The 25626-nt window shown below is 47.8% G+C and overlaps 11 protein-coding genes across 11 annotated transcripts; 4 read left to right on the top strand and 7 right to left on the bottom strand.

Annotated features, from left to right (window-relative positions):
• Window positions 1-762: 762 nt before the first annotated feature.
• FIESC28_01826 (uncharacterized protein) lies at window positions 763-2131 on the bottom strand (the record flags this gene model as incomplete). The annotated part of the gene is made up of 5 exons (XM_031155976.1): window positions 763-1209; window positions 1264-1377; window positions 1428-1662; window positions 1713-1939; window positions 1997-2131. 5 exons carry the CDS (start codon window positions 2129-2131, stop codon window positions 763-765), a joined length of 1158 nt encoding a protein of 385 aa, XP_031019980.1.
• Window positions 2132-3781: 1650 nt separating this feature from the next.
• On the top strand, window positions 3782-5667 carry FIESC28_01825 (uncharacterized protein; the record flags this gene model as incomplete). Its single annotated transcript, XM_031155975.1, has 3 exons — window positions 3782-3818; window positions 3958-4671; window positions 4724-5667. The coding sequence occupies 3 exons, from the start codon at window positions 3782-3784 to the stop codon at window positions 5665-5667; spliced, it is 1695 nt and encodes a 564-aa protein (XP_031019979.1).
• A 131-nt stretch (window positions 5668-5798) lies between these two features.
• FIESC28_01824 (uncharacterized protein) lies at window positions 5799-6527 on the bottom strand (the record flags this gene model as incomplete). Its single annotated transcript, XM_031155974.1, has 1 exon — window positions 5799-6527. One exon carries the CDS (start codon window positions 6525-6527, stop codon window positions 5799-5801), a length of 729 nt encoding a protein of 242 aa, XP_031019978.1.
• A 733-nt stretch (window positions 6528-7260) lies between these two features.
• FIESC28_01823 (uncharacterized protein) lies at window positions 7261-8358 on the bottom strand (the record flags this gene model as incomplete). Its single annotated transcript, XM_031155973.1, has 1 exon — window positions 7261-8358. The coding sequence occupies one exon, from the start codon at window positions 8356-8358 to the stop codon at window positions 7261-7263; it is 1098 nt and encodes a 365-aa protein (XP_031019977.1).
• A 357-nt stretch (window positions 8359-8715) lies between these two features.
• Window positions 8716-10562, top strand: FIESC28_01822 (uncharacterized protein; the record flags this gene model as incomplete). The annotated part of the gene is made up of 7 exons (XM_031155972.1): window positions 8716-8827; window positions 8890-9183; window positions 9235-9503; window positions 9548-9666; window positions 9711-9942; window positions 10137-10447; window positions 10508-10562. The coding sequence occupies 7 exons, from the start codon at window positions 8716-8718 to the stop codon at window positions 10560-10562; spliced, it is 1392 nt and encodes a 463-aa protein (XP_031019976.1).
• A 93-nt stretch (window positions 10563-10655) lies between these two features.
• Window positions 10656-12394, bottom strand: FIESC28_01821 (uncharacterized protein; the record flags this gene model as incomplete). The annotated part of the gene is made up of 2 exons (XM_031155971.1): window positions 10656-11768; window positions 11816-12394. The coding sequence occupies 2 exons, from the start codon at window positions 12392-12394 to the stop codon at window positions 10656-10658; spliced, it is 1692 nt and encodes a 563-aa protein (XP_031019975.1).
• A 1094-nt stretch (window positions 12395-13488) lies between these two features.
• FIESC28_01820 (uncharacterized protein) lies at window positions 13489-15195 on the top strand (the record flags this gene model as incomplete). The annotated part of the gene is made up of 1 exon (XM_031155970.1): window positions 13489-15195. The coding sequence occupies one exon, from the start codon at window positions 13489-13491 to the stop codon at window positions 15193-15195; it is 1707 nt and encodes a 568-aa protein (XP_031019974.1).
• A 680-nt stretch (window positions 15196-15875) lies between these two features.
• On the top strand, window positions 15876-17687 carry FIESC28_01819 (uncharacterized protein; the record flags this gene model as incomplete). Its single annotated transcript, XM_031155969.1, has 1 exon — window positions 15876-17687. The coding sequence occupies one exon, from the start codon at window positions 15876-15878 to the stop codon at window positions 17685-17687; it is 1812 nt and encodes a 603-aa protein (XP_031019973.1).
• A 544-nt stretch (window positions 17688-18231) lies between these two features.
• FIESC28_01818 (uncharacterized protein) lies at window positions 18232-19762 on the bottom strand (the record flags this gene model as incomplete). Its single annotated transcript, XM_031155968.1, has 2 exons — window positions 18232-19349; window positions 19468-19762. The coding sequence occupies 2 exons, from the start codon at window positions 19760-19762 to the stop codon at window positions 18232-18234; spliced, it is 1413 nt and encodes a 470-aa protein (XP_031019972.1).
• Window positions 19763-20331: 569 nt separating this feature from the next.
• Window positions 20332-21757, bottom strand: FIESC28_01817 (uncharacterized protein; the record flags this gene model as incomplete). Its single annotated transcript, XM_031155967.1, has 3 exons — window positions 20332-20832; window positions 20884-21661; window positions 21708-21757. 3 exons carry the CDS (start codon window positions 21755-21757, stop codon window positions 20332-20334), a joined length of 1329 nt encoding a protein of 442 aa, XP_031019971.1.
• Window positions 21758-22799: 1042 nt separating this feature from the next.
• FIESC28_01816 (uncharacterized protein) lies at window positions 22800-24116 on the bottom strand (the record flags this gene model as incomplete). The annotated part of the gene is made up of 1 exon (XM_031155966.1): window positions 22800-24116. The coding sequence occupies one exon, from the start codon at window positions 24114-24116 to the stop codon at window positions 22800-22802; it is 1317 nt and encodes a 438-aa protein (XP_031019970.1).
• Between the last annotated feature and the right edge of the window lie 1510 nt (window positions 24117-25626).

The following is a 25626-nucleotide window of genomic DNA, read 5'->3' as shown; positions in this document are numbered from 1 at the left end:
GCTTGTGACAGTTTATAACGCCACTATTTTACATGATCTTATCTGCTTGTTGGCTCAGCTCAACGAATAGGACCAACTGCTTGTAAAGTTTGCTGACACGAACCGCCTACAGATGCGAGGTACCCGACCTAAATTGCGTGAAATGCAAGGATGATTCAGAGAAGAAGTGCAGCGTCACCTTCCTGATTTGATTTGCTATAGGTATAGTACTAATGTACCCTGGCGGGCATGAAATACATCTCCGAACTGAATCAAAACACTTGTTTGAACCCAACTTATTGGCCAGGTCGATGAGATATATCTAAACACTTGAGACCAAACACAGATGCTACGTCGGATGATAGCCGAAACCTTGTGCATCTAAATCTGTTTTGCGTCTCACAAGGAAACCCATGTTTATAAACATCGCTTACCTCCGCTGCATTGATATCTCTAACCAACAGCTATAAGAAAATCCACTCACTTTAAACATTGACAAGGTCCTCAAACTCAATGCCTCGGCTTCGGTTGTCTTAACCGGTAGATTGACCGCCCCCTCCGTCCTCAGGGCTCAAGATAAAGCGGAGGCTGCAGGGTATAAATACGGATCCGCTGAAGATACGGGGACTCGGACACTTAACCCCGGTCCTTGTCTTCACCGGATGACGATCTTCCGCGGATCCGGTCTCCACATCACATCAAGTTCAAAGAGGTTCATGAAGAATTTGCATTACATTATTACATTCGGTATAGATAAGAAAACAAGTCTTTCCCATATCACGCTCAAGGATCCCTTGTCTTGTACCCCCAATCATGCACCGCAGGACCCTTGGTAACGTCGCTCAAATTCGCATCATCGAAAGCCTCGGACTGCACGCTAATCTCCTGCGCCACAACAATCCCCTTGCCGTTCCCACTACTTGTACCCGGAAGGATATGCTCGTCGCTGGCCCATGCAGAAGTTTGCGGCATTGTAGTTAGCGGGTGGCCTGTGTTTGTGTCGTTTTTCGTTCTGCGGCTGGATTTGAAGCGGCTTCCTCCTTCGTTGCTGCGGAGTTGGTGGCTTTGTGATGCGGATTTTGTACCGCGGGAGAATAGGACGCTGAGACCGATGAAGTTGGCGCCTTTGCGGATCAAGGGTTGAATGATGGGTAGGTTGGTTACGATGATTGCGACGAAGGTTTCGCGACAGGCCCAGGAGCTACCGGATACTGCGCCTTCAGGTCCAGCCTAGATAGTATGTTAGTCAATCGTCGATGTACAGGTAAGATGGGTTGTGCGTACTGTGAGAATTGTGACGGCTCGAATTGTGCCCGCCATCATGATGAACAGAGCGCCGCTGAAGAGAAGCATGAGTGTGAGTCTGCGTCGCAAGCTGATGTTGACGCCCCAGAGTAGCTGCACAATTGTTAGCATCCCATCGCGATAGTGCCGATCAGTGTACTCACAGGTAAGGGAATAGACAACAGGTAGATATCCGTCAAGATGTTGGGAATGACAACGACTAGAACATAGGCCGGTGACTTTGTCGGTTGACAGATCAATCCCGGATCAGGCGTAACCTGCCAGAAATGATTGAAAGGCTGACACGATAGCAGAATCGTAAGAGCGACAACACCATAGGTAATTCCGAGGATGATATATGCAACGATAACTCGCATTCTTAGATGCGACAAGCCCGAGCTACAAGAGTCAGTGTTGTCAATAATTATGGGCGTTGGAAGGTAACATACGTAAGACGACCGTAAAAAGCAGTGACGCAAAACTTGAGCGACCAAAGAATACAAGCATAAAAGGACCAGCCTATGACCTGAATCTTGGATCCCCATACTCGATTGTAATGTTCTTCGCTGTTGACGTCGATGTCGGCGCGTTGTTCGTCGGTCATGTAACTATTCGTCAAGCCCTGGAATTTGGCGCCAACGAGATACGCTGCTATCGTCTCGGCTGTGAAGAGGAGCTATGCCATGGTCAGTAGGTGGTCCTAGACAAGGAGTTAGTTGAGATAGGAACTTACACCAGTAAATGGCATCAGATAATCATCCAATTGCCATCCCGCAACTCCAACCTGTCGCCATCTCACGCCAATGCGGACGAAGATGGTGATCAGGCCCAAAGAGAGCAGGATGAACTGTTCCGCAATAGCATCCATCTTGAGCAACTCAACTTACAAAAAAAAAAGAGAAAGTAAAGATGAAGAAAGAATTTACATGCGACAGATTCATGGGGAATAAATACGGAGACAAGCATCAAGTTTAATTTTATTTAAGAACTGTCGTTCGGGACTTGCCTTCTAAGAACGGGTCCATATACCGAGACATTAAGTGTGTGCTTTGACAGCGACGTTACCTTCCCTTGAGCCGTCACGAAGATCTGGCGTCGCAGAAGGGCCCTAGAAGAAACCAGTCAAGCCACTCAATGTTGACAGGTGCTAACACTTGGGTATTACCACAGGTTAGATCCCTGTCATCACGAGTCAACTGTCGACGTTCCTTAGTCGTGCGGCCAAGAAAAGCATGTGGCGGCTCAAAATGGAGGGCAGTTCATGAGATCGGCGATGGAATAACATTTTACACAAACATGTCGCCTCCACTGAGTACGGTAGTCTCGGGGTGACACTCCATCTCCTGCAGATCTTGTCATTCAGTTCAGGATATGATCAGCTTGTGTAGATTATGCAATCTTCAGGGGAAGAAGGTCCATTAACTAGTGGGAACAGTGGTAAGTCAACGGAGAATTAGAGAATCTGCCGCGCTGAGCGTTGGACTAATGGCTCTAAACTCGCAATGGAAATATGCTCCGGTGTTAAGACGGGGATTAGTGGGTACTTCCCAGTCACAAGTATCTGCATTATTCAAGGACATACCTGGTTGTTATGCTACTGCGCTGCAACAATCGCGTATCAATTCGATGCATTATCTGATGCATCATCCTGTTGGCAGGATGGTTCATGATCCTTTCGGCACATGGCAACCGGCAATCGGATTTATGACATGATGAGCCGAGACATGAGAAATGAGAATTGCAAAAGACACTCGTGGAAACAAACATGATTTGCATTTAAAAATCCCAGTCCCTACAACCCCGGTCCAGGAAAGGGGTCACTTCCGCGGAACCTAAACCATCCCTGTACCTCAGCGGGGTTTCTTCTCGGCAGCGGCCATCACTCTAAAGTGAGCTGGAGTCTCAGTCAGCACAACTACCGTAGGGCGCAGACTGATCCGGTACATAATATTCGACAATGCATCCATGTAAGAGCCCGCTTACTGAATCAACGACAAAACACAGGAGTTAATAAGCGTATGACATTTTTAACTACATAACCTTCTCACTATTCTTCTCCGTGATGCTGCGGAGTAAGATCGACAGGAACCCTTGAAACTCGTCTAAGTTAATACCCGCCTTTTAACAATGCGCTGTTCTTAATCCCCGCTTACGACCAACATACCGTATGATTCTCCCTACCAGACTGTACTACCAAGACTCAACACCTTGCCTGTTACAGTATCAAGACGTTACACTAGGATAAGGCGCCCTAGTCTACGACGCCCTACCCAGCCCAGTTAATGGAGAGGGGAAACCCAAACGACGAGCATTAATTGCGTGGCACTTGTCACACTCATCAGTAGAGCTAAACTGTATATAACTCCTTGTATAACCCATTTCCCCTCATTATCAATTCTCTCCCGTCTCAATTACTCATTGCTGGTTGATCAAAAGTAATCTTATCACGCCTCATAAACTGAATCGCTCAAACCCTCATCATCCAATCAACCATCTTTTCCATATCAGATCTGCAACAATGGCTTCTCCAACATATGACTTTATTGTCGTAGGAGGTACGTTCTTTATTTCCACTTCATTCTGTCCGGCGGCCGTTCGCACGCGCTAGTAATGACTCGAAAACCCGCACTATCAAATGATCTTCACCACTAAAAGCACACAACCACTAAAAACATGCACTAACGTCATTTCCAGGTGGCCCCGCCGGAAGTTCCGTTGCAGCAGGTCTTGCCTCAGCAGGCAAAAAGCCAAGCGTTCTGCTCCTCGAGGCAGGCGGTACAAACGCGGACCGCAACCTCCGCGTCGACGGTCAACGATGGTTGACTTTCATGAACAAGGACATGAACTGGGGCTACAAGACAACGCCCCAGGAACACGCCGATAGTCGTGAATTGGATTATTCGCGTGGTAAAGGACTCGGTGGTTCGAGTGCGATCAACTTTGGTGTTTACAGTGTTGGTGCCAGAGATGATTATGAAGAGTGGGCGAGGATTGTAGGTGATGATTCATTCGGTTGGGATAAGATCCAGAAGCGGTATAAGAGTCTTGAGACGTTCCATGGAGCTTTGCCTGAGGGTATTGATGCGAAGTATGCTGCGCCCAAGAATGAGGATCATGGAAGTCAAGGAAAACTTCATGTTGGGTATGCGGCTGAGTGGGAGAAGGATCTTCCTCCTGTCCTGGATCTCTTCGAGGAGGCTGGTTTCCCATTGAATCCTGATCATAACTCTGGAAACCCTCTCGGAATGTCGGTTTTGATCAATTCGAGTTACAAGGGACGACGATCTACTGCAAATGATCTGTTGGAACCAAAGCCCGAGAACTTGACTGTCTTGACGGATTCTTCTGTTCAGAGAGTTATTCTTGAGGGCAACAAGGCAGTCGGTGTTGAAGTCGGTGACAAGAAGTGTAAGTTCTCATGATGATGGAGGATTAATGAATTCATAACTAATATGACCAGACTACGCTTCGAAGGAAGTCATCCTCTCAGCAGGAGCCCTCAACACCCCCAGCATCCTGATGCACTCCGGCATAGGCCCCGCCTCCCAACTCTCCCAATTCAACATCCCCGTCGTCAAAGACGTCCCCCGCATCGGCCAAGGTTTGAGGGATCACATGTTCACTCCGCTAGTCTATACCCGCAAAGAAGGCGACACAGCCCGCAAGCCCTTTTACGGTGACCAAAAAGCCATGGACGAAGCACTCCAGCAATGGCGCCGGGATGGCACAGGCCCTTGGACCAAGTTTGCCTGTGAATTGGGCATTGGCTGGTTCAAGCTTGATAAGCTTGTCAAGTCTGAAGAGTTCAAGGCTTTGCCGGAACAGGAGAAGGAGTATCTTATGAAGGAGACTGTGCCGCATTATGAGATTCTTACGCACTTTCCTATTCATTGGTTCATTCCGCAATTCCCGGATTGTAATTTGAACTACTCCTGCATTCTGGTCTTTTACTACAATTCTCAGAGTCAAGGCGAAGTAACACTCCAATCCTCCGATCCCAACGTCCCTCTCAAATTCGACCCCAAATTCCTCTCCACACCCTTCGACCGTCGCGCAGCCATCGAATCCCTCCGCGATGCATTCCGTCTAGTCAAGCACGAAAACTACGTCAAGAACAACGTCGATACCATGGTCGGACCAGTGGGCGATTCCGACGAAGAGCTTCTTGCGCACTGGCGAGCTACTATTTCATCGAGCTGGCATATGTGCGGTACTACCAAGATGGGTAAGAAGGATGATCCTGAGGCTGTGGTTGATAGTGATTTCAAGGTCATTGGATTTGAGGGTCTGCGTGTGGCGGATATGGGTGTCGTGCCTGTTTTGGCTAGTTGTCATATTCAGTCTGTTGCTTATGTGACGGGTATGACTGCCGCTGAGAAGTTGATTGCTGAGTATGATCTTTGAGGGATGAGTTAGAAAGCATAGCGTAGCTTGTTTGTAGTTAGAATGTTTATGTTATGCATTTTCCATGTTAAAATATCTGATGCTGCATAATGAGTGAAACCCAATGCCTCCTTTCAGTCAAAGACCAGCGACTATTCGGTCCCATACTTCCTTTCTTCGAATTCTCGCAGTCTATCCTCGTCAAAAACACCATCGACCTCCATACTCTCCTGAGCATCCTGCAAAAACCCTTCAACATGCTCCCAGCTCACAAATGCAGGAACAAAATCAATCTCAATCTCAATCTCAGGCCACGCCTCCCTTAGTTCCAAAAAGTATTCCTTCCACCTCAGGGCGACAAGAACATTAAAACACTCGAAGAACTTAAACTCAATGACCTTGACATTTGGAAGGTCAGGTCGTAGCGAGATCAACTCATCGATGAGTTTCTTAGCTAGCGGCTCAGGATTATCGAACCCGCAGAACTTTTGTATCCAGTCCTCGGCTGATTTTCCGTCGGCGATGTTAATGTGAACCAACGGGGAGTAGCTGACAACAAAGCGTGATGTGCCGATGATGACTCTATTAGAGCGCTGTTTCATCAATCGTGAGCACTGGCGGACGACTGGTGCGAATTTTGTCTCTTTGAGTTCGTATTCACTTGGGTTCAGCACCGGGATGACTATCGCGTGATCTTTGTAGAGCACGTGTTGGACATCATTGGAGATGGCTTCGTTGAGGAACAGAAGAGGGGCATTTTTGGGATTGTAGGCTGTATTCAAGACTGTGGCGTCCGTAGCTGGGATCTCTGGGATGGAATAGGAATATATCATGTCTCGGACTTCCCTGGGGAAGACCGAGAATGGGTTGTCTGCGTCCATGGTGGAAATGGGTTGAATTGGAGTTGAGGTATAAATTGAAGTGGAGCCGTCTTGATATATACGGTACCGCTGGATGATCTGATATGGGCTAAACTTCTGCCTGGAATAGCATAACGTGTTCCGAGGATCAATGAGCCAATCAACAGGCCCAGTTAAAAATACAACAGTTTGTCCATTTAATAATGATGAGACTTACCAGGTGGGTAACGGAATAAATATCCTTTAAAGCTTAAGCTACCAAGATAAAGTAGCCTAAACGCTTCTCTAGAATATGTAAGATAAATAAACTCTTTCGTCTGTGGGCTTATAATAGCGACTCCTTCTAAAACCCTGCGGACTCACTAAAGTGAAGCAGGTAAGTGCTACCATAAAAATCCAGGAAGCTATATCCATTAGATACCATTTAACAAGTTATTCTTTGCTATTGGCGCAGCTACCTATTTTGAGTATTTAGTGGCATAAGATAAGCAACTGGTTGGTCATGAATTACTCCGATCCCGAGGTTTTGAGGGGTTTCACTGCAATTCTAACACCGGCCCAAGGGCTACCATTGTCGCGTGACGCGTCTCAACCAATGTAAACGAGGTGGTTGGCTGCACTGCAATTTTAACACGCCCCCAGGCTGTTGTACTCTGCTTCGCCCGTATTGACGAAACGAGCTTACGAAAGGTGAATGATCTTTATTAGGGAATGATTTGTAAACAAGAACAGGGAAAATGTACATGGAAGTATGTTAAGCTGCAACAGTGATCCCAGCGGTAAAAGGATAATCTACATATCCAGTCGAGTCACTTGTATAGTAAGTATTCCTCTCACCTCGATTGAGGTCCAATCCATGCTGCAACCTCAACACCAGATCAGGGTTCGCCACGAAATCTCTCCCAAACATGACCACGATATCCCTCTCTGGATGTTCAACGTCGACCAAACTCCTTGCACCATCTATCTTGTACCCACCAGCAATGAGCAAAGGTCCCTTCCAGAGATCATAAGCAAAGTCAAGTCTTTCCTGCCCATTGTTGATATCATCCGTGCTGCCGCAGATCCGTGACTCAATCAGATGGAGATAAGCGAGGTTGAGGTTCGTCGCTTTTGTGATGATGTCGCTGAATTGAGTAATCGGGTCTACCATGCGCATACCTTGGAAGGTACTCCATGGACTGAGACGAAGGCCAACACGCTCTGGGCCGATGGCTGCGGCGACGCGTTTTAGGATTTCGGTGAGCATGCGCGATCTGTTCTCAATGCTTCCGCCGAATTCATCATCACGATGGTTACTGACATCCTGGAGGAATTGATCAAGAAGATATCCGTTTGCACCATGGATTTCAATTCCATCAAAACCAGCAGCCACTGCATTCTTTGCGGCAGTCTCAAAAGCCTCGATCATGTCATAGATCTCCGGTAGAGTCATAGCTCTAGGCTCAGCACCCCCTTCGAATGAGAGTTGGCTCGGAGCAATGATATCAATTCCCTCCTCTTTCGCAACTTGAACAGTAGCAGCTCGGCCCATGGCGAAAAGCTGTACGAGTATATAGCTGCCTTTGCTATGTACTTCATCGGTGATGGTCTTCCAGGCATTTACTTGCTCCTGTGTCCAAATTCCGGGTGTTCTGGCAAAGCCACCACCTGCAGCAGGCGAGACGAGCGTGCCTTCGGTGATTATCAAAGTTCCGGGAACAGAAGCGCGTTGACTGTAGTACTCCTTCATCAAGGCATTGGGGATACGGTCCACGGTTGCTCGAAGGCGAGTCATGGGAGCCATACCGATGCGATGTTGGACTTGGATGTTGCCAATTTTCATTGGCTTAAAAAGGCGTGAGTCTGTCATGTTGACTTGTAGCTGGAAGATAATGATGAAGGTAAAAAGTTCCGGTTTTTGGGTGTCAATAACAGTGATTGCGGCGAGACTTTCCCAATGTCCCATCTTGACTCTTTATAGTCAAATCCTGATGACAAACTGACCTGCTATTATGACGATTAGAAATACAGCAAAGACTCGGCTCATCCATCGTGAGTTTGCAATTACTTTCGCTGGTGTATGATGCTATCTTCTTCTAGATTCAGCAACGAGATACTTCCCAAAGAGGAAATGAGATTTTTCTAAACTTGGACTAGCTGATTCTGCAGTTCCGCGCTTACGGAAGAAGCCGATGTTGGGATTTCTCAGCAGAACCTGGGTGAGATTATGGGCCGGCGTCATCTGACCGGTTCTACATCTTACCAGCTCCTTCATTGGACTTGTTTTGAATATATATCACATGACTGTGAGCTCGAAGACAGATTCTTCCCCGGCAAGAGTGAGTTTGGTGCCGAAGATGATAATCACTTTTACAAGAGCTGATGGGTTCTAACTTTCTAGTGGCGAAATTCCAATTCATTGCTGTCCAAGACCCCAACGATAACGACAAGGCCACAAAACGCTTGGCCCGTTCGCATGCCGTCAAGCAAGCGTTGCAGAATAAACGGAAACTTCAGAAAGCTTCTATGCAGAACTTTTGTATTCAAGATGGGAAGAACTCAAAAAGGCCTAGACAGAAGGGACAACATGACGGACCTCAAGCTTCACCTCTCGTCATACTTGGCGCAGGTACTCTAGATCCTTTCGACAGCCTTCCAATCAAAAGCTCAAGATTACAACATCTTCTCAACAATCGTAAGCGTTTTTCTTCATACGATATCCAATTCAGGCTGACAGTCTCACAAGATCAAGCCCGACAGGCTCCAGAGCCAGTGTTTAGTATCTCTCAAGACCTCGACTTTCAGAACTTCCATTCCGTCTTTCGAGCTGGCCTCGTCGATCCTGCATTGATGAATGCAGTCATGCTTTCATTGGCATTTGCCGCTAGTGGTGGTGTATTGAACAATGAATCTCTCGTCTATCGAGGTCAGGCAATTCATCATATCCGCGAGACAATGAACAAGACTGTTTCGGAGTCGACTATCGGTGCCATATTACTTCTAGTTGGAGTGGAGGTAAGACTGGAGCTTCTGTAGAAATTGTTCCTAACGTAAGCCAGGCCAGACTTGGAACAACATCTCAAGTTCAGCTGCACATGGGGGCTGTACAGCTTCTACTCAAAACCTGTCAAAGGTCAGGGTTCCGTTTGACCGAAGGAATAAAACGCGCAGTATTCTGGTAAGCAATCAAGTACCACCCAGTCACTGACTAACACTCGTCAGGCAAGACCTGAACTCGTCTATTCTGGTAGGCTCGAAGCGCATTGTTGACCATATGAGCTTCACTGAGCTTGAGTGGAAGAGAGACTCTGTTCGGCATCTTCTACAACTACCACCTGGCCTCCGAAAACGTTCTCATCTATTCAGCGACGGGTTCATCGAAGTGCTAGAGGATATTTACGCTCTGGAGCGGATTCGTGATGATTATCGACCTGCTGACTGTGTAGTTACAGGGGTATCTATCAACCGTCATATAGCATCTATCCAATCGCGTTTAGAAGCCCTTCCGAAGTTTACACCAATCATGAGGTGTTGCTATCTTGGGGCATATTTATGTTCAGTCATGCTTTGTTGCACGGTATGGTGTGCTTTGGTAATTCCTGTGAGTTTCTGACCAACTCTTACCGGTGCATCTTGCTAATTATCCAGGCCAACGTTTCCACCATGTTACTCTCCGAACTTCAACAGGCGTACGATGATCCAGTGTGGGAAGAGCATGCAGATCTATTGTTATGGCTTGTATACATGGGTGGTGCGTTCTCTCCGACAGGACATGTACGCTCGGGCTACATTGAGCTCCTGCAATCCGAGATATATGGCGCGGCGAAGTCATGGGTGGAAACGTATGAGCTACTCAGGGACTTTATTTGGTCAGATGTTTCGTTCAGGACTGAAGTTCGGAGATTCTGGGAAGAGGCCTATCCGGAAGCAGATAGAAAGTTGTCTAGTAAACCAAGTGGGTAACAGGAGGATTATTGTCTAAGGCTTAGACTACTAGAATAAAGTAACCTAAGTGCTAGTCTCGCCTGGCAGAAAGTAACTAAATTACTTCGTTTCAAGGGTTCCAAGGTCTAATCCTCATGATACTCTGTGGTGAACCTATCAAATAACAATACATCCGTTGTCGATCCCGAGTCATGTCATGAAATAAAACCATGTCTATCATCCTCAAACCTCCCATCGTGCCATATACCACGACAAGTCGTGAACAGTCCAACCTTTTTCATTGTCCTTGTTGCGATGGTCCTTCTGAAATTCGACACAGGCTCGCTCAGTCGCACTCAAAAGAGCAGGAGGACCAGAACTATAAACCCAGCCTGAACCATCAGTCCGACGTCCAGAAAGAGCCTGTCGAAGCGCTTGTCCAGCATCAAGTCGTCCATTCTCCGAGCTAACATGAGTGGTCACTGTAAAACCAGAGGCGGTTTTGGCAACCTCCTCGAGATTCTGCCACTCAGCGAGCCTCGTAGTCTCTCGATGCCTAGCAGTCCATACAAGGTCGAATCGAGTATTGGCTGGTCGCGTCTCTAGCCACCAGTGTGCAAGGCTCAATGCACCTGTAATACCGGATCCTCCAACGATGCAGACGATATGGGAAGCAGTCGCAAAGTTTGCGTCGGACACAGGATATGGTCCTTCGACTCGGGCATCTAGTCGTAGGGTAGCTCTAGGTCGTTGAATGAGAGCCTTCGACTTCCAAGTCCACTCCTTCTCTTTCGCCTCCGGCTGAATAAGGAATACAGGACCACCATTATTCGTAGGGTGGGCCACAGCTGTGAAGGCATGTGTCTGGACCTTGCTGATTGATGGGAAGTTAAGGTAATAGTAGAGAAGAGGTGGGCCAAAAATTGCTCTGTTGGGCAGCAAAGACACTCGAAGCCAACCATTCTCTGCAATCTCGAGCACAGCAGGGGTCTTACTAGCCAGACCCTTAGCTTCGCCAAAGAACAGCCGTCTGATCCAGTCCGCAATCCAGAGAAGCAAGCCTGGAAGGAGGAGATAAAAGTTGGTGCTGGCGTGGAGACACGATGCAACGATGGTCAATGTACCGAGTATAACATGACTGAAGTAGAAGAGGTTGTAGTGACGTCTGCGAATCCATGGCATTGAAGTGACGAGAATAATAAGAACGGGGAGAATGGCGGCGATTCCGACGTAGTAGGTGAGCGAGAACCATCCTCCTAGTTGTTTGCTCTCTGCGACGGTCAATGCAGGATTTCCAACGGCGAAAGCTTCATGACGCCCTTTGTCGTCATTTCTGCTGGAGTCATTGGCGTGAAGCTATGATGTATTAGCATTTAGAGCATTATGGAACAACCCTGGCATACCATATACGCGACGCCGTGGACAATGACGCTCAGTGAGAACATGTAAGACACAGCCTTGTGAGTAAAGAGTAATGTGCTCTGATGCAGGTAGAACGCTTGGCCAACAAGACTATTTCTCGAAACAGGAATAAGCAACAGCCCAAGAAGAATATCAGCATAGTGTCCCGTGACGCCAGTGATGGTAAGTTGAAGTTTGGCAGAAGCCCAATCCAGAGGGTTAGTCTTGTAGCCCCATAGCTCATCATGGGCAGGTAGCCAGTAGATGGTAGAGCAGAGTGTAACTGTCAGAATGGCAAGAGAAGTAAGAAGACCACCAAGGGTGACTCGCTTGCCAACCAAGGGGAGTTCATGGGCAATGTGGAAGTTGGCAATATGCTGAGTGCTTGTACGGAGGAGAAGGAGAATAACGAGGGTGGCGAGGAAAGCGTAATAGACTGTGATGTGGACCCTCGTTTCAAAGGTAAAGGGTCCTTCGGAGCAAAAGGTCGAGTAGCAGTCGACATTGATTAAAGCAATGCTTATACCTGCTGAGATGGCGAGGGTGAATATCAAAGCTGCGAGTGCAAATACTTGAGTCATTTTGAAAGTGATAGAAAACTATGCTTGATGGATGTAATGAAGAATGCCATTTCCATCTTCTATATGGTTATTATATATCCCATTATCTTCTCGGTAACGGACTCAACTCCATCTCGGCATTGACATGGCTATGCAACTATAATAAGCTTAAAGTCAAACTAAGCCCTGCTCAATAATTACGTGTCCGACAAGTGAACAAATATCTTTACTGTCGGTAATGGTAAAATCTTTCTGTCGCTCTGTAACCGGGAAGTCCATCCTGATACCATCGGCGACTTAAACTACCGACGCCGGCTAGGATGTGATAGGGTAGACTATGAATGGCCGGCTGTGATTAGTCGAGCTTGCTGATGGGATCTGCAGACTAGCGTTGTTCTTCGACCGAAATCTCACGGCCGAAACTCCACGACCGATGACCGAGACCGACGGGCAGCCTCCAAACGATCAATACCACGGATAAATAAAGTCTTACCTTGAGAGATAATGGATGGAAAAGAATGAATTATGTCACAGTTTTGATGCACATGGCAAGGCCCGTGTAGGATCTTTTTTAATCCATATCCAAGCGTCATTCCTCATTCAGCAGTCCTTTTGATGTATTCCAATAGTCCCACAATGTTTGTGGGCGACCTTTCATCGTTCCGCGCGACCATTAGTTTGGCGATTGATGTAATAAAACGTCTTTATTATTCTCAAAACCAGATACACGTGACGAGCCTTCTGTCGGGGAAACTACCAGATGTCTTACCCCGATGCACGTCGACTTCCCCGCGGCAAACTATAGGTTAACCTTATCCATGCAACGTTAACCTCCCAAGGAGCTAAGATCCTTTGAGTGACGTACGAAACAAACGACCTACCAAAAAGAGTTTATCTGCATCCTTGTATAACTGCACCTCTATCAAAAGTGCCTAGATATCATTAAGCGGGGAACCCTGCCTTCAGACGAATTGTTGTACCGATCTACACTGCGGAGGATGAATCCGATGGTCGGGTTGAGTGACCGACATTTGAGCACAAGTATAAAGATGCAGGTGTTCGTCCTGTGTTGTTATGTTATGGTGGTAAGCTGTCGTGTTCAGAATCCTCTCGCCATGTCTTTGTCCTCAGCAAGCACATTCAGCGCCTCTCTAGGCCTGTTCGCCTTGGGCGACTCGTTCAATGTGTCTATGACAGACCATGTCATACGAACAGAAGCAGATCTTGGTGAACTCAACGAGTTTTACAACATAGATTTTGCAGCTCGTCGTTTTGACGCTCTACAGACCTACCACAAGAGTGAACAGAGCCTCCTCGATGACATTGACTTCGAAGGTCTTGACCAAGAAGGCAAAGTTGATTATATCATGCTGAACACGTATCATACGCGCCAACTGAATAATCTCGATCTGCAAAAGTCTTCCAAGAAGGGCTATCTACCGCTCCTGCCCTTCGCGGAAGACCTTGTTGGTATGCTCGAGGCGAGACAGGATGTTGAGCCCATGAAAGCTAAAGAGACTGCCGGGTTATTGAACAATATCACCAAGAGTATTACTGCTGTACAGACAAAAGTCAAAGATGGAGGTTTCAACGTCACTGAGACAACCGGATATCTCGCTACAAAAGCTATAACCAATCTTCTCGAGAATTTGGAAGAGTGGTTCACTTTCTACTCAACCTACGATCCTCTCTTCGACTTCTGGGTTACTACACCCTGGCAAGCCGCCAATTCCTCTCTAAGCAATTATCTCACCACCGTGCAAACTGAACTCGCAGGCATGAACCAAGAGGGTCAAGACGCTATCATCGGGGAACCCATCGGTCGCAAAGGTTTGGAGGTTGAACTCGAAGCTGAAATGATTCCCTACACACCGGAAGAGCTCATCGAGATTGGTAATCAGGAGTTTGAATGGTGCGAAAAAGAAATGATCAAACAATCTGAGGCTTTAGGTTATGGAAAGGAATGGAAGAAGGCTCTCGAACATGTCAAGAATGACTACGTCGATCCTGGCAAACAAACAGAATATGTACGAAGTCTGGTCGTTGAGGGAAGTAACTTTGTCACAGAGCGTGATCTTGTTACAGTACCTCCACTATCAAACTCAACATGGCGCATGATAATGATCGACGCAGAGCGACAAAAAGTGTCACCATTCTTCCTCGGTGGGCCAACGATCCAAGTTTCATATCCCGTTACATCCATGGAACATGATCTCAAACTCATGGTCATGCGAGGAAATAACAAGCACTTCGCCAAAGCCACGGCTTTTCACGAAATGTTTCCCGGGCACAGACTACAGCTCTACATGGCAGACCGCTACAACTCTCATCGCAAGCGCATCTTCGATACTCCCTTCTTTGTAGAAGGATGGGCGTTATACTGGGAATTTCTCTTCTACGACCGTGACGACTTTCATCATTCGCCTGAGAATCGTATTGGAGCACTCTGGTGGCGTATGCATCGTTGTCTCCGAATTATCTTCTCACTCAAGTTCCACCTGGGAGAAATGACGGCTCAAGAAGCGGTGGACCTTTTGGTTGACAGAATTAGCCATGAGAGGAGTAATGCTGAGGGTGAAGTCCGTCGGTCTGTGGAGGGGAGTTATTCACCGTTGTATCAAGCGGGATATATGCTTGGTGCGCTGCAGCTGTGGAAGTTGAGAGAGATGGCTGTTGATGGGGGAAAGATGAGTGAGAAGGAGTATCACGATGCTATTCTTAGGACTGGCGGGTTGCCGATTGAGATGGTCAAGGCTTTAATTCTTGATGAGGACCTTGACAAGGACTTTAAGGCGGAGTGGAAGTTTTATGACTTTAACTAAACGCATCTAAGTCTTAGACTGCATCATGAGTCCTAATCTAAGCCACTGTTGGCCGACTGACTTAGCCTTATTTCGCTATCGTACATCTATACTACTTACTTGCAAAGCAGAATCCTGGGATAATACCAGATAAGGTCGGCCTCAGTTGTTAAGCTACTCATGCACAAAATGTAGTTGGTCAGATGACATCTGTCCAGGTGGTTTCTTATACTCTCAGCTCAAATTTGGCCCCCACCAAGTTTCACGGCTCGTTTAGAGTCAGCCTTAGTCGTTAGTCAATTTGTGAGCGCCAACCAAAACACAGCAAGATGTCTCATATCCTTTCCTTGGCAATTTTCCAACTCCAACCACATACAACCTCAGCCACAACCGTAGGGAGGAATCAGCCAATAACCTACCTAGCATGGGCATGATAGGTAACTACTTTCACAGTCCCGCCGCCACCCCAGCCAAGGCGTTCTGGGCCGGAACCCCTGATCTTGATAATGTTAAATATGCGTTTGATCCCCTTGGTCCTTCGCATCGCCTACACATTGACTCAAGTGTGATTTTCTATTCTGCGGTTCTCGAACTCTGCCATTTTCTGTGAATGTAAGCTTCTGTTCCGTTGACTCGCGGCCCTTTCCTATAGATTTTCATAACTGGTCTCTCACAGTTGTTCAACCTAACCCAATACTATAATGAGGCAAACGGATGTTGCTCAAGTACGGCCGGTATCCGTGAGGAGCCATGACTGGACAAGACCAGGTCATCTTCGCCTCCGCCTCCTGCTGTTCACCCTCTACGCTGTCCTCTACTGGGCCGTCGTTATCGCTGTCTTGGTATATTTCCACTTCAGCCCACTCCTCATCGAAGGGTTCAACCAGCACATTGTGTCTGCCCCAAGCACCTTTACCGTCGGCACTCTCAAATTCGTCATTACTATCATATCCTCGATCCTGACTGTCGGGCTGGCCTATACTGCCAAAGGTGTCCTCGAGATTGATCTTGCTCTTCGCTTGCAGTCTGGCTTGTCGGCGATCAAGCTTAACCGCAGCTGGTCCGCCCTGACTGGCTCATTGACTGAACTGCCTAGCCGCTACACTTTGGTCTTGATCAATGCTGTCATTGGTGCTGCCGTCCTCAGTAGTCAGTTCGGCGTCTACATGGCTGAGTCTTCGGAAAGGGTCGCCCTCAATGTAACAGGGGCCGAGCTTGATCAGCGCAACATCGATGGGGAGGTCCTGCCGTATTATCGAGGTGATAGTTCCTCCTTGTCCTGGTTCTATAATTCTATGACCATTTCAAACCTGAAAACGTACAATGCTAAGCTTGACACTGTCGAGTCGTTCGGCAGGCTGGATAAAATCTACAACTCATTGGCACGACCAGCTGACAAGTTCAGTGATGGCAATCGGGGCGGCTTGATCTACCAACACCAGACTGCCTTTGGCGCGCCTTACGACGTAGCCAGCTATGCTCCTTTCTATGGCGATATGCCTGAAAACAATAGCCTTTCCATTTGTGCCCAAACGTTCAAGCAGGATTCCATCAGCTGCAAATGGTACACGACCGAAAATGGTGCCGTCTCCAACCTCGAAATCCCTACATCTAGGGATGGCGCGATGTTCAACTTGAATGATGGGGATCTTGGCGGATATAGTAATCTGTCAGTGAAAATAGACGAGCCCGCCAGCGCAGCTATCAAGGAGCTAGACTCTGGAGATTTTGTTGTCATTTTCGCGTCCGTCTACGACTCCGACTGGCTGTCCTTGGTCAGGATGGGGCCATTCCCTACGTACCGTACTTCAAAACTGGCCTCTGGAAGATGTCTTGTCAAAAAAGAACCTTTTCGCTTCTCCCCAGTTTCATGGAAACGGATCGGAGATGCGGATGTTGCACTGACCGCTTCGTATGAAACTGATACAAGAACATGCAGCGACATTAAAGCAAACCCAAACACGCTGCTCCCTCATACCAACGCAACCAGTGCCGGTATGGTTCTTGCGGAGCATGTTGCTGCGCTCCTGGTTCCGCCGGAACAGAATGGCCGGGGCTTGGGTTGGCTTCTAACGAGTCGGCTCAAATCTACTCTCTACGGAGCCTACGAAATTGAAGATATCTTGGGATACGTCATGCGGGGTCTTGTTTCAGCAGGTATGGTGTCTCCAACGGGTCGAACCGATACAATGTCTATGTCATCGTACGTTGACGCTATCTCGTATCATAAAAGTTTTGGTGTGCAAGGAGATGCATGGGTGCTCGTACTACTAGTCTTGCCGGCACTGTCTACTATAATCGCTTTGTTTTTCGCGGCAAAGCTTCTGTTTGGTAAAAGGCCGGCGATGAAGCCAGAGAATCTCTTCGAGGTCACTAAGCTGATCCTCGCGCCGAGAACAAATAACTGCGTCGAGATTGGGGGATCACTTGACGAGAAAGACTTGATGATGAAATGGAACCCGGATCAGGCAAGCATTGATTTTTATGCTAATTCAGACGCCAGTGTAATCTAGTCCCTATAGACAGGCACAATTCTATCAATCATCTGAACATCCACTTTTCCCAACAACTGTCTATTTGTATATGAGCTTACTTAAGCTTTGGTATCTCTGTAAATTCGGTGAGCGGCCTTCTTAGCATCCTGTTAATACAAGTTGGACAGTCTACGTAGGCTTAATACATCGTGTACTGTACGTCATATTCATATCTAACATCATGTTAAGAGCTCTTTTTAGATTGACCTCTTTTATCGTGACGATGATTACAAGGTACGAGGCTATGGTTGAGGCTTCGACTCTTGATGGGGAACTTAAGAGAGAGTAGAAGGGAGAGTGGAAGTTTGGTAACTTTGATTAAACGCATCTAAGGCTCAGAATATAGAGTTCGAGAAAGCATAGACTTCAGAAACCTTGAGAAGCAAACACAGTATTGCTAAATACGTAACTAAGGATGATACCTTCCCACTCGAAAGAGAGCTTGAAGTATTGACAGCGAAGATACAAGGATATCAGGACAAGAGAGAACCAAGATTCACAATGCCTATGGCCCAAGGAAAGCTCACTTCTCAGATGACTGTTCACCTCCGGCCGACCCAGCCTCGTCTGAGCTGGATCCTTTACCATTATCCGACACAGCCTTGCTGTTCAATGAGCTGGCACCAGCGACAGTTGACCGAGCCGTCTTTGAAAAGACGCTTGCAGCTCCTTCTAACCAATTCCCAATAGTCCTAGTTAAGGTCTTTCCGAGGCGTAGGTCCCGCGCCGCCTCCTGTCGGTATTCTTCGTCCCTGAGCTGCAAGGACCCGTCGCTCTGGTCCATGCCAGTCATAAAATGAGCAAGCCCGACACCACCGCAAAGAGCTGTATACAGTATACAGTTCCAGTGAATCTTAACTGCGGACTTGAGCTTTTGCGCTTCTTCTTTACTTGTTCTCAACAATCGGACAAGATCACCCGATTTCAGTGTCGTAAGAGTCTTAGGACAGCCATTCGGTGGGGGACAGCCCAGGGCAACAAAATCATTGAATTCTGTTGCGATGGTCTTCATGTCTTCCACGGTGGCTACTTGGTTGAATCGTGGTGTCAACTTGGGCATCCAATAGAACCGCAATACGATATGGACATTCTCGCCATTGCGATCATCATCTCGATCATTGTCGTGTAGGGTGGGTTTCTGAATCTCCTCAATCGCCTCAAACTTGAACGCACAGAGACCCTGGACGAGGCATGCATACAGATCCGGGTCAACGAGCAGCATATTCCAGGCTTTATGGGTTTTACCAAGCTCCTTTCCGCTAAGGATATTACCCAGAATATCAACATCGGCCACATCCAGGCTTGAATCCGCTAGGTTGCCCGTGGCATCATTGTGATCCTTGGTGTCATTCCAAATGCGCGGGACGAACAAGAAGACTACAGGGTCACGGTTTCCTGTTACCGCACAGACGTCCTTATCGCGTTTCCGACATTTGGCGATCTCCTCCACAGGGTCAGAGAGATCTTGGAGATGTGACTTGGTCTGAAATCGTAGTTCGTACCACATCGATTGCTTGAGTGTGTACCAGTCGGCTTTGCAAATGAGTTCATGGGTAAAGGCTGGCGCTGCAAGCGGCGCTCGATACAGCGCGTGTCGCCAGGCGTCACGTTTGAGATTATCGGGGTTGAGGTGAAGCATATCTATATCATGGTTAGCTGTAGTGCCCGTTGTGGAGAAATATAGGATACCTTTGCTGAAGAGCGAGAGAGTAGCTCTTTGCTCAGTGCCCGGCAGCAGTTGGAATTCAGATGTTCTTACAATGCTTGCAAAACGGGGAGGCATTCTCCAATCGCTTTTTCAGGTCTGGAGGTGTCCAATTCTCTGTCGATAGTAGACCGTCGTCGTGCTCGAACTCTCTCTTTTCTACAATCAGAATGAGAGCCGCCTGTTCGGCGCGCATGATGAATGCACGATCATAGGTCTGTATCTCAGTCGACAGCTCGGTAGTAGAAATCAATCTGAGGCCGAGCTCATGCTCAGTCAGACTAGGGAGTGGATGGGGAATATCTGAGCCTTTGGGGCGGAGCGACAGGGACTGGTCGGAAGACGCCATGTTGCCGTCAGTCGAAACAAAAGAGATATAGGATGCTGGGTTTGAGGAGGATCTGAAAAGTAGAAGACGGTGTGGTGTTGGGGTTGCTCAGTGCTTTTGGCTGGACTTGGGATTTATGTGACAATTTAGTGGCGGGAGAAACTGCGCCTTTGAGAGGATGATGCAAAGGTCCGACCGTAATAAAGTTACTTTGGTAAATCACCTCAAATCTGGGTTGCCAGAGTGCAAACAGGAACAAGGTTTGCTGCGACATAGTTTGGCTCAAACACTATTCAGCGTTGCCTAGGCCTCGAGTTGAACGAACATGTTCCGGTGTGTTGGCCTGATGATCAAGGAAAGAAGAAGGAAACGACATTAATTTTGCGTATTGTGTTACTACCTGTGGAAAATGGCACCACCGCATAATCGGCCTTGTTACTACCAAGTAGAGGCGATTGCACTGAACGAACATTGCATCTTGATTGATTGTGCCATCCGGAGCCTGGTATAAGCTGGCATAGAGCGGCTAATTATTCCGTATGTTATATAACCAACAAGCTTCAATATCTCTCTGTATTGTCCTAGGGGAATTAACATCTGGTCTTTACCTTCCATCCTACTTTTAAGACTCTTGCCACAACTAGCAAAACCGCAGCCAGGGTACTCGATAGTGCCGCCCAGACATGTGCGCCTGCAAGACTCTTCGACTGAAGTAGCCCTCCAATAGGTGGTCCTGATAGACCAGCAAAGGAGATAAGACTAAAACACATCCCCATTCGGGTGCCAATAGTGTCGAGTCTCTTCGTGATACTCGCAACGCCAGTTGGCATCAGACTCTGAAATGCTCCCGATGCTACACCGTAGAAGATAGAGAAAAGATAAACTCCGGTCTCGTTGTGTACAGCAAGCCAAGTATACGCCACGATAGCTACACATAAGCCTGCTGGAGCAATGGTGTTCAGCGGACCAATCCGATCTGCAAGGAAAGGAATCAGGACTCGAGTTGGAAGGCCAACGGCGTTGATGATGGTCGTAAGAATTGATGAGTCTGCAAAGGACATGCCGACTTCTTCTTGTCCAAACGAAGCAAGCTATCCGATTAGCACATCCTTTCAGTTAGAGTCTGGGAAAGGAATACTCACATAGTAGAAAGTGTAGTAAACAGACCACACGAAGAAAAACAGCCCACTGACGTACGAGACGTACAACACGTCCTTGAACGCACTCCAATCAATAATTGGCCCTGTCTGTCGTGGTGGGAGTCTCGGTCTCATAAACACAGCCACGAGCGCAAAGCCAGCGAGGTTGATAAATCCCAATACCCGCGATGTCCAGGAGAAGCCGATCTCTGGGAGGAGAGTTCGCACAACGAGCGGATAGACTGTACCTCCGAGGGAGTTTCCGGTGGTAACAAGACCAATAGCGATACCTCTTCGCTTCTCAAAATAAGTAGCAACAAGAGCCAGACTGGGCGCAAAGATGATACCACCGCCAATACCGGTCACGACACCCTGCGTGATCATAAGATGCCAGTAAGAAGTCGACAAACTCATCATAAAAATACCCAACAGCTGCAACACAGATCCTACCAGAAAGGTCGGAATCCAGAAGCCTGCATCAAGTAAACGTCCAGAGAAAGCACTTCCGAAGAAGGTAAACCACACCTGGATTGAACCAATCCATGAGATCTGAAAGGGCGTTTGAGGTAGTATGGAGGTGTAGTGTGCTTGAAAACTGCCAAACGAGTTGACGTAGCCCCATGTTGCGAAGATGACGATCCAGCCCATGGCGACTTGGGTCCACGCGTGAAGACCGCCGTCGGGCGGTGGGGGGATGCTATTGGGGAGGAAAGAAGCACCTGCTGAAGCTATGATTTCGAGATCTTGCATTTCCGAGCGCGTCCCTTGACGACGAAGCGTCCTGCACCTTGTCAGTATGGCTTCTGTAAGAGGTATTGAGCACTCACGCGATTGGCTCCAGAACTGGGCCATCATGTTCTTCATTCTTCACGGCCATTGTCACGGGTATCAAGTCATTCAATTGGGGAAAAGTGTCAAGGTATTGTGATTTCTTGCATAAAAGGACAGTGAAAATTGGAAAATTCGGATCATGTTATCTTTACAAATTACGACGTGACCGATACCGCTTCTTCTACTTATAAACGACCGGGAATAAGACAAGGTACCCGCTGAAAATTTCTCGTAAAATCTCGGTTCGGGTGACATTCGCCCGATCATGTAAGTGGATGATCGTGAAGATAAGCGTCTTGTTTAGTGGGGACGAGATAAAGAAGGACTGGCCTACTTCGACTTCACCATTGCCGGGTAAGATGAGCGGATTGTTATCTACCGTATCTTTGGCACTTTCTCAACCTGGATTAATTGAAGTGTTACAGACGTAAAAGCCTAAGAGACGGGATAATTTGATCAGTTTATGGAGGCTTAGAGTACCATTTAGGGTACTTTATTTCAACACTCTTATTTTGCTTGTTAGCACCTCTGCCACTACCAACATAGGAGCACTTCAGAAGATAGCTTCTCACTTTCATCAGGTCACCTTGGAAGTTAACTTCACCTTTTGCACAGCAGCCCGAGGCTTATGTTGGGTCAGTGCAAAAAAGCAATCATTGGAGTCATGATACTTCAAAGTGTGGATTCGCGATGAAAGATTCATATCAATACGTTGTATTGCGAGATAAAACTAAATACAAATGGGGAAGCCGGGCACCCTCAGAAAAAGACCCTAAAGCCGATCGACTACCATCGTCAGGGTTTCAGAAGAAAGGCCACTGAACCCCAGAGCATAAGAGACCGAATAATTTGGTCACCTTAGGCTAGTGTTTAAGCTACTTTATTTCCGTAGCCTAAGCCTTAGAGGATGATCCTTCTAAACCCCACCTGCTCCCTGGTGTCAAGCGAGAAACAAGAGGGTGGGGGGGAGCAGGGGACAAGTAAGACAGAGAGAGAGCGACAGAGACGAGAACAGAGAAAGAAAGGAAGGAAGGAAGAGAGAACCAAAGAACACCAGAGAACCCGCCCCACTACTCAGGAGTATCACTTCAACGAGGAGAATCGTTGCCTGGACCACGAGCAATACTTCCAGTAGGAGTATGCCCACCACCAGGGCCACGTGGAGAATTGGTGCCCGGACCACGACCTCGCCCGACAGTAAGGGTTGGCGCCGAGGAAGAAGTAGGTAAAGTAGGTACCGTAGACGCGCGGGCGCGGGTGTTGGAGCCACCTCCACCGCCGCCGCCGCTGCCGCTTCCACTACCAGGCTTACGCCCCTTAGTCACACCCCGGAATGTCAGGATCGACATGCCAAACCAGTGGTAGTTGACCATAGCAGTGAAAAAGTCAGCCTCCTCCTTGGTCTTAAATTGAAATTTGACGGAGCGACCACTCGCGATCTCCGTTCTGTCTCGGAAGAAGGCCTTCATCACGCCCTGTCCAATGGGGGGATCTCGGGGTGGGTAGCCAAGGCGATGGGCGTCGTTCAGTTGGCGACAGGCGTGGACCACCGTGTTGCTTGACGAGTTGGTAAGATCCGCCGTAGCACTGACATCCGGCTCGTGGTGGAGATATGGTAACCAGCACAGCTCGATTACCACAAACCAAATACCGTTTACGGACCCATCGGGCTTTGAGGCCTTGAAGGACAGATACCCTCTATCTTCCCAAAAGTGCATCGACTTGCCCAGAGCCTGCATATTGGACGGCACCTCCAATTTTCCTGGTTTGGCAATGATATGACGGTACTTGTCGTAGGTGGCAACGCCAAACCTCGCCTTCGTGATTGAAAAGCAATCTGCCGTTTTGGTAGCAGATTCGTCGTCTTGAGTCGCGGCGTAAGGGAAAAAATGGGATATATCTGGGTCCGGGGTCCACTGCCAGGAGCACATGTGGTTATCTCGTCGACTGGCTTGGTTCTTTGCGGCTGTGACTCGTCCCCCATCACCTTTCTTCGGTTCTGGCTGTTTCTCTTTGGCTGGTGGCTCTCCTGGCTGCTTGTTGTCTTTCTTCGATCGTTTCGGGTTCGGGTTCTTCAGTTCCTCTTCTGCAAGCTTTCTCTTGTCATCGGCGACACCGGAGGCTTCATCCGTTGGGCTCGTCACAAATAATGAAGAGTAGGTCTTATGCATGCGAATAACCATTCTCATGGTTGGCGCTGCCATGAGATTGGAGAAACACCATGGGTTGCTCCAAATGCACATCACATCATCGTGCGTAAGGGGTGGAGCAGCGTTTCCGTACTGCTTGACGCAGCTTTGGACCGTCTTATCGCGGAAGGCGACTTCATCCGGATCCCCTTGTATACGTTGCAGAGGTACCACGGGCGGATGAGTGTTGAGAGATTGGGGCATGGGGGTCGCCATGGTGGTAAAGGGGTGAATCAGTGACGAAGTAGGATCAGTGATTCCGATGAGGAGTAGTAGAAGGTTGAATCACTGATGGAGGGCAGCGATTCAGAGGAAAAGAGCAGGGAGCTGAATCACTGATAGAGGACAGTGATTCAGTGAGAGAATTTGGTAGACAAGAATGATTCACAATTCAATAACGGTTGGTGCTGAAATGGATTTGCTGTCGATTGATTCACAATGATTTGGCTCAGCTCTGTATTTATGTTGTTCAGTCCGTCACCCTTTCACTGCCATAAGCATGTTCTCTATCGTTGTGTTTGCCCTGGCGTTTGACAGGGTGATTGTAGATTGAACGATTTCAACTTGTAGCAGTTAGTCCGAACAAACGTTGGCCAGCAAACTCCGCGGCCACTGTATCACAGGAATTGATTGACGAAAACATAAGGGATGAAATTATTCGCTCATCTTATGCGAGCTTAGACTAGCCCATAGGTTACTTTATTCCGGAAGCCTAAGCCTTGGAGAACAATCCTTCTGTTACCTGCCATCTTGTCTCTTCTTTTCCACCAGTTCTGTATGTCTTCCTGGACAAATCCGTTGTCCCCGCCAGGGATTCCACCAGCCAGAGTCGGAGATGACCTATTTTGGCGCGTCACCGGTCGAGATGTCAAGACCCTCACGTACCAAGTAAATGAAGCGTAACTGAATAGTGCCGAAGGCGACTGTAGCTATCCATCGGTGAACAGAGCCAAGGCAGGCAACGAAAACCGAGCTCCAGATGCTATAGATTCACCTTTCCGATTGCCCAAATGTGGTCTGCTTTCAGAAGTTTAGACTTCCATCATTGACGCTGTACTATGTCATACAATCCGAATGGAGTCATGCGCTTGGGATAATGCCAGTTTTGGATTTGCTCAAGTTGCACACTTGAAGGATTGTGACTCCGATACTTACACAACAGAATGGAATCCAACGTCGTTTAAGGATGTCTCGGACTTTCTGCCTAAGGGACGAAACGCCATCCACCGTTTAGACAATCTTACCCCCGCTCGTAAGTTCCACGGCGTAAATCTTTATGTTCTGTATCCTAAGCCCGCTGTGTATTTGTAACACAGACCAGCAAATTCATACTCAGCCACGATCTGGGCGCTGTCTATAGTGCTAACTATATCCCGATGCACTATGTGGAAATGTAACGTTGTATTGGCATTTCGCCGGCGAAGATGAATGCATTAGGGCTCTTGCATACGGCAGCCATGGTTTTTGTTCCAAAGGACTCCCGATTCGCGTGGACGGGGAGCATTTCTATATCCATCCAGGTAATGTTGGTGGATGACATGAAGTCACATGCATGGTAATCCATATTAGATCTCTTGCGAACGCATATGCGATGTAGCCGTGAGGCACTGTTACCTCCAACGGGGGCCTAGGTGATACGATTAATTGTTGCCTCGTTCGGCTTTTACATTGAGGTTGCATTCCTCGTCCCGGTCGTCGTCACATCTCTCTTCTCGCATCTCCCGAT

Source organism: Fusarium coffeatum (assembly GCF_003316985.1).
Source record: "Fusarium coffeatum strain FIESC_28 chromosome Unknown BRIP53273_contig_41, whole genome shotgun sequence".
NCBI lineage: Eukaryota > Fungi > Ascomycota > Sordariomycetes > Hypocreales > Nectriaceae > Fusarium > Fusarium coffeatum.
The sequence above is the reverse complement of the archived record's forward strand: the minus strand, read 5'-3'. Positions and strand labels throughout refer to the sequence as shown.